At 40.7% G+C, this 7,416-nt stretch overlaps 1 protein-coding gene across 2 annotated transcripts; it reads left to right on the top strand.

Annotated features, from left to right (window-relative positions):
* Positions 1–986: 986 nt before the first annotated feature.
* Positions 987–4,917, top strand: klf1 (Kruppel like factor 1 (erythroid)). Of its 2 annotated transcripts, XM_071547421.1 has the most exons (4): positions 994–1,111; positions 1,240–1,279; positions 1,717–2,581; positions 3,244–4,917. In XM_071547421.1, exons 2-4 carry the CDS (start codon positions 1,274–1,276, stop codon positions 3,417–3,419), a joined length of 1,047 nt encoding a protein of 348 aa, XP_071403522.1. In that variant the 5' UTR covers positions 994–1,111; positions 1,240–1,273; the 3' UTR covers positions 3,420–4,917. The 2 variants fall into 2 exon arrangements, with proteins under 2 accessions (XP_071403520.1, XP_071403522.1); XM_071547419.1 differs by having other exon boundaries at positions 987–1,279.
* The last annotated feature ends 2,499 nt before the right edge of the window (positions 4,918–7,416 follow it).

The raw sequence follows: 7,416 nt of genomic DNA on the forward strand, positions 1-7,416 counted from the left end.
TACTTGTGAATTAAAAGTAATATTGAGTGCAGCAGTGTTGGATAATAATTTCACTACATGTAATTAAACAAGTAGTTTAACTACAGTTTGCAGTAGCTTGGTGGTAGTTCAACAAAAGTGACATTTGGATAATGGTTTTTAGTAATTTATTTAAGTAATTACTGCAAATACCAGCTATTTTTGACTATAAAAGAAAACAAGGGAACTGCTTTTTTACACCCTTTTTTAATCATTATTTCTCTTTAAATTCAAGAGTTGTACAAGTCAGATGCTTACAAAGACCCTTTTATTTTAAGTTTACATACAACAGAGTTTGACCTTCCTTCCACTTTTTCTCCAAAGAACCCAAAATTGGGTTGTCTGGTTTGGTTTAGGCCCAAACTCTAGTTTCTGGCAGACATACAAAACTACATACAAAACAAAGTTAACATTCCTTGCACTTCTTCCAGTGACAAACCCAGACAGGTTATTTGGTTTGAGCTCACATCCTCTAGTTTGACAGACAGCTGTCAGACTGTGGGCATTATAAACACAGTGGACATTATTTGCACTTTAGTGAAGCCTATAATAGGATACTGGGGAAATAGATACAGCAAAGGACTCCAGCATTCAAAAGAGGATCTGGGCTTTGATTTCAACAACGTAAAAACATTTTAAACTTGCATAAGGGTTTAGGTATTGGGCAATAAATTTGCATGATGCATTTAAGAGACTAGGGTATCTTAGCTGCATTTTCTCCAGATATGCATTAGTCAAATTATAGCTTGGTGCTATCATTTTTTTTCAGGTTTGGCTTTGTGCTCTGAATCCCACAGAACAGGAAGACAGTGAGTTGAGGTGAGATAGTAGAGTTGCTTTTGTGAGTGTAAATGAACAATCTTAGGGGATAAAGAAGAGGAGCCAGTTAAATACGCACATTTACGCTCCACCTCCTAACGGTCAAAACCTACATGAAACAGAGAGATTTGAAGTCAAGCTCGCAGCTGACAGAGATAGACAAGAGAGAGGAGGGAGAGATAGCAGGGGGAGGAATGGAGAGAAGGAGGCAGCTTTAAGAAACTGTTTCTGCGGCCTGAGCGGTGAGGGAACTGTAATTGGGATGAGTGGCTTGGTGAGCTTGTAAAATGGTCATGTAAAAAAAAAAAAAAAAAAGACTTTGCTGTTGTCGCTTCCACTGTCAATCAGCATCATATCAAAGTGCTTGATGGCTGTTACACAGGCTGTGCTCCCTTCCTTCAGCTCCTTCTCCAGCTTTGCTCACTCCACTGATAATATGAGGGTAAGTATTGACTTACAATGTTGACTTCAATTCTTGGATTAATACATACTGACTGAATAAACAGTGTGCCTAATTTGACTAATTTCTCCTACTACCTTCTTTAACACTGTTTCTAAAGAGAAGACAGTTGGAGCCAAAGCAATAAATGCAATTCTGTATCTGTAAACATCAACAATATAGTAATTTTTGTCATGTTTGATGTGTATTGCTATGTTGATTATTCAATTACACATTGCACAGATAATTTACTAGTTATTTTACTTAATATTTATTTGACAAATGTTTGAGCTTTATGTGTCTTGCAGTATAATGTTGAACTGTAAGTGATTTGTCCCATATAACTCTATCAATTTTAAAATTTTACCAGTATAGGTTACTGTGAGTCTTGTACTTTTTTCTTGATTATCTTCACTTCCTTATTTTCCCTCACCACCTAGGTGTGGAAGTCTGACGGCAGCTCTCTTACTCTGGACTCTCTAAGCAACAGACTTTCACCCAGCAGCTCCGACCAGCTGCAGGTCTCTCAGCCAATGACAGAGGAGCACCTGGACGACGACAGCAGGGCATCCTGGGACATTGAGTTTCTGCTGTCTGACTGGAGCAGCCCATCACCTGACTTCACCCCCTCTCTGGACAGCAACACTCAACGGCTCCCGCACCTCGACCAAAGCAGCGTGTACCAAGAGGTCGGTGCGTTCAAGGACCAGCCGGAACAAGACCGCCTTCAGATGAGCAGCAGCGGCCTCATGGTCGAGCTCCTCCCCCCTGTTGAAACCACAGTGCCAGCCCTGCCAGAACTGTACAACAGGGGCTATGGTGACGACCAACAGGGCCAGCCATCATTCCCCATTCTACCTAATGTAGATCAGTTTGGTTTCCCCCAAGGAGGCAGTGTGGAGAGACACAGCAGTGACAGAGGGAACCTCAGTAAGGTCTCGTCCTGGGACTTCAACCTCTACTATCCCCAGCAACACTCCTCCATGGTGGCCTTCCCTGACAGCAGGTTCATGCCGCCCCAGGCGCTGACCCCTGACCCCCGACACTACAGCTACATCCCAAACTTCACCCACAATGGCAACCTCTTCCGCAACTACACGCACAGCCAGGCCACCGGTCATTTTTCCCTCTCACAGCAGCCCCTGCTGGCCGGATCTCCACTTCCCCCTGGTGGGGCGGAGGGGAAGCGTGGTCGGAGGGCTACGGGGAAAAAGAGGCCGGCCATCCACAGCTGTGAATACCCCGGCTGTAGCAAGACCTACACCAAGAGCTCCCACCTCAAGGCTCACCTCCGCACCCACACAGGTAAGTCCTGCGACTCTGCAACAGAACTGCAAGGGACAGCGAGTAAATTTATAGAATTTGACCTGAAGGAAAACATGAGGAGTGATGAGTAGATTTGTGTTGTCAGTCGCTGTCGAAAATAGCTTATGTATTTAAACCTCTTCCACCCTGCCAGTCCGACCAGTGTTACCATTATTACAAACACGTGTTGTGTGGCCAAGCTTTGTTCAAACCCACAAAACTTTATTTTAAATTCTAATCAAGATCACAAGGTTTCCAAAGACACCAAATGTCATACTGAATTATAGGGAAAATTGTATAAAATGATGCACAAGACATCTAGAGCTTTTTCCATTTGATCTAATAGTGCAGGCAAATACAATTGCTATAAATTGTCACAAGTTGTCAAGTGGTATTTCATCAGTAATAACTTTTGCTTCCAGTGAATTATTCCAAATGTAAAAATGCCATTTTGTAGAGAAGACCTCAATCTAGCTAGAAAAATGTATATTGTATCTCAGTAGCGAGGCACTGCTGAGAAAAACACCAATGAGTGAAAAGTGTGACAACATGCCCCGGTCTCCCCTATCACATGGAATAGTGAATGCATGAAGATGCGATTTCATTTATTTTGTTTCTTTACGTGTTCTTTACCATCTGCATTATTGATGTTTATCCATCAGGAGAGAAGCCTTACCACTGTTCATGGGAAGGCTGTGGCTGGAAATTTGCCCGGTCAGATGAGCTGACGCGTCACTACCGCAAACACACAGGCCAGAAACCCTACGAGTGTCTGCTGTGTCAGAGGGCCTTCTCCCGCTCCGACCACCTGGCTCTGCACATGAAGAGACACACCTGAGACACACACACACACACACACTGACTTACCAGTGTTATGAAGCCACTATTATAGTACTCTAAAACTGGATTCATGCTGGCCCATGACTCAACTTGAACTTGAATATTGATGACTCAGACTTACACTCTGACTTGACCACTAAGAACTTGAACTTGAACTTGGGACTCATGAACTTAGGCATAAGCTGCACATATTTTCAGCATTACCCTAAATTTCTACCTGATCATCTGATTGGTTAACAATAAAGGCCTACATGTAGAATTAGGCCATGAAAATGTATCTTACAACACAGCCACTGACAGGATGAAATTACATATGCTGCCTGGGAGTGGGAAAGTTGCCAGTTACACTGTTAAAAGTGTTGTATTTTAACACAAATACCTTGACACACCTCTATTCCAGAAGCCAGAGTCATAGACTTTTATTTTAATGAAATGACTGAAATCCACAACTTTAAGAGTCACTAATAATTTAGAATTAATTCAACAAAAAAAATTGCTTTTAACATGACAGATGTGAATTTGTATGTGTTCTCTTTAATTTGTTCACGAATGAATAACTTTGGACTAAAACTGGTTACTTGGACTTGGACTCGAGTACTGAGGACTTGGGACTCAACTTGGACTCGACAACAACAACACTGGATTAAGCTATTCTCTCTCTAGCTCTCCCTCCCTCCTTCTCTCTCTCTCTCTCTCTCTCTCTCTCTCTCTATCTCTCTCCCTCCCTCCTTCCCTCTCTCTCTCTCTCTCTCTCCCTTCTCCCTCCCTCCCTCCCTCTCTCTCTCTCCCTCCCTCTCTCTCTTTCTCCCTCCCTCTCTCTGTCTCTCCCTCTCTCTCTCTCTCTCTCTCTCTCCCTCCCTCTCTCTGTCTCTTCCTCTCTCTCTCCCTCACACACACACACACATCAGGTTTAAAGTGAGCATGTAAATGTCATCAGTAAGGGCTAATGGGACCGAACACAAACAGAGGCACTGTACACACGGAGGGCAACTAGACAGCAGACTTTAACACTAACAAAAGGCCAAAAAGTGTGTAACATAGGTTATAACAGGATATACAGTATGTACCCATGGCACACAGATCAAAGTCATGACTGCTTAGCTGCATTACCTCTAGGATGATTTGATATCTTTGTCTAATTCCCATATCCAGTAAGAACTTTCCAGTCATGTAAACTATGTGTAAAACTATGTGATTATATAGTAAATACAGGGCTATATATTTTTGTCTACTAATTTATGTTTGTCTATTTTGGGGATTTTAATTTAAGAAGAACATGTATGCTTTTAAGTTTTGTTTTTATTTTTTTCGCATCATGAAGAAGTTAAAGCTGTATATAATTTGCATTTTCTCCCAACGGGTTATTATCCTCTAAAAAATGAACAACATATTTATTAACAAGATTGTTTATATCAACATAACATACAGTATATTCTTGTACCACTTTTGTATATTAGCAAAAAAGTGCTTTCAAAAGTTTTTCCAATTTGTTTAATTTTCACATTTCAATAAAGAGCTCTGATGCTGTAAAAATGCCTCTCAACATGACATTAATTATCCTAGGGGATAAGTCTTAAAGACTTAGAGGTACTTGTGGCTCTGATACGGGATAAGCCTTTAATTACACCAGCGTTGTGTGTAGCCATATTTTCTAGTCATATGTAGGCCAACTATAAGTCCTTAGCAGGGATTTCTTTAACTCAGATGGCTAAATCTGACCTGCATGGCCTCAAAGCTCCAAATAAAATCTCTTTGTTCCTGTGTAAATTCAGCTATAGTGGATATAACAACTTTTTAAAAGACTTGGAAAAATACTGAATAGGGAACTGTGACTGTGCCTAAATTGTTAGTTCTTTTGCCCCCAATCCAAATTTTATTGCACTTGATTTTAGTATGTATATAGTTTTTTGTTTCTATTTTGTGAATTATTTTCTTTGTTGTATGTCTGTAACTTTATGTATGTTTAATTGCTGCTGTCTTGGCCGTGTCTCTCTTGTGAAAGAGATTTTAAATTTCAGTGAGACTTTACCTCGTTAAACAGAGGTAAAAAAAAAAAAAATCTTAAATATGCAGGTTAGAGCATTTCCCTCAAAGCAGTCCAAAAGTCCCCATCTCTGTTTTCACAGTGACAGCACCCCAGTTTCCAAAAGTGTAGAGATGTAAAGCATGATGTGATGTCAACCTTTGACCAGCAGGTGGCAGTCTTCCACCAGTGCAGCAGCCAGCATGCAGCAGGCCATGATCCAGGCTGGCACAAACAGGCTGTTGGCAGTTCTGGCCCCAGTGTTGCTATTCTGGGTTAGGTGAGGTTAGGATGAGAATCTGTTTATGTAACCCGGCGCTCACTGATTCATCCTGATTATGTCAGATGATGGAGGTCAACATCATGTTATGACGAGCTCCGTCTCGCCCTTTCTCTCTTGCATGCATGCACACACATGCACGCACATGCACACACACACACACACACACACACACACACACACACACACACACACACACACACACACACACACACACACACACGTATGCACTTAGAGAGACACACACAAAAAAACACACACAAATACATACACGCATACACACATAGATACAGACACACACAAACGCATTTACATACTCATACACACAAAAAATGTAGTTATGTTATGTTATACAATGTTATAAATTAATCTCTGCTATATTCATCTGTCACCAAAAGTGATTTTATTTATTTATTGTTACATCCCTCTGTGGCACAGCATCTCCATCATCAGAGTCAGTTCAGACACGCAAGCTCCCACAAAGTCCCACAAAACACCACAGTGACAATCTGAATAGCTGTAAAAACACCAGTTTAAATCAAATACAATCTATAATATCCACAAAAAGGAAACTGTTCATTCATAAAGCTGGTGTGGGATCAGAGTCACTTTTTAATTAAACAAGAATTACTTTGGATATAAGATGCCAGTCCATATAAAACTGTGACTCTCACAGTGGGACTGCCAGTGGCCAAGTGATCATAACTATGATCTAAAATTTTTACTATTATTTGCACCCTCTATTCTTATTTTGTTTACCTTGTGGTGCCTTCTTGTCTTATTTGCTTTAATTTTATTCATGAGTTTGATGTTTGCTTTTTTTTTTAAAAACAAATGCTATACAAATAATGTTTATTATCATACAGAGACATCACTTCCATTAGACATCAGATGATCAATGCCTGCCTAGATATTTTCTAAATCTTTTATTGGTGTTATTCTCAATTTGAATCTGTCGGTTTGGAGTTTGCATAATCTCTTTGGGTTTCTTCCCATATTACAAAGACATGCAACAGCTTACATTAATCAGCAGTGAGCATTTAAGGTCACATGAATGTTTTCATCCTGTCCATAAACTGGTGAGACAATTGGCTCCTTCTCTTATCCAATGTGTGCAGATCATCATGATTGATGTTATCTTGTACATTGCTGGAAACTATCTTCCTAAACAAAGAAACTGCTTTGCAAAGGGAACATCATGCCTTCGACCCCCCAAGCATTTCTGTTTCCTTTAAAAGATTATTTTCATGGCATTTCCGCTTATTAGTTCACAGTGAAAAGGAGCAAAAATGATGACAAGCAACAACGGTTCCAGGCCATTCAAGTCCAGGATGCTTCATTCACATGGTTTGTGCCTCATCCAACTGACCCACCAGGACAAGACAGCAGTTGCCCCTTCACATTATTTCCCCCCCTGCCCCTCTCAGAGGCCGTGAATGCCACTGTTTCCAGAATTACTTTTGACACTGTTAGAAGTGTAGGTGAAGAAAGTGACGATGATAATGATATAGAGAGTTTTGTGGCTTGTAGCTGCATTGCATTCTGGTCTATTGAGGCTGCTGTCAGTGGAAAAATTGGTCTCTCTGCCTCTTCTAAGATGGATTTCTCTCTGTGTGATTGTTGAACATCAGTGCAACACAGCGAGTCTAGAAAGAAGACCTTGCTCTTCAATTCAATTCATTTCAATTCAAT

The sequence above is a fragment of the Centroberyx affinis genome, unplaced genomic scaffold, assembly GCF_046629955.1.
Source record: "Centroberyx affinis isolate AG114_WGS23_722 - 3 ecotype Tasmania unplaced genomic scaffold, CSIRO-AGI_Caff_v1 ptg005908l_1, whole genome shotgun sequence".
Taxonomy (NCBI): domain Eukaryota; kingdom Metazoa; phylum Chordata; class Actinopteri; order Beryciformes; family Berycidae; genus Centroberyx; species Centroberyx affinis.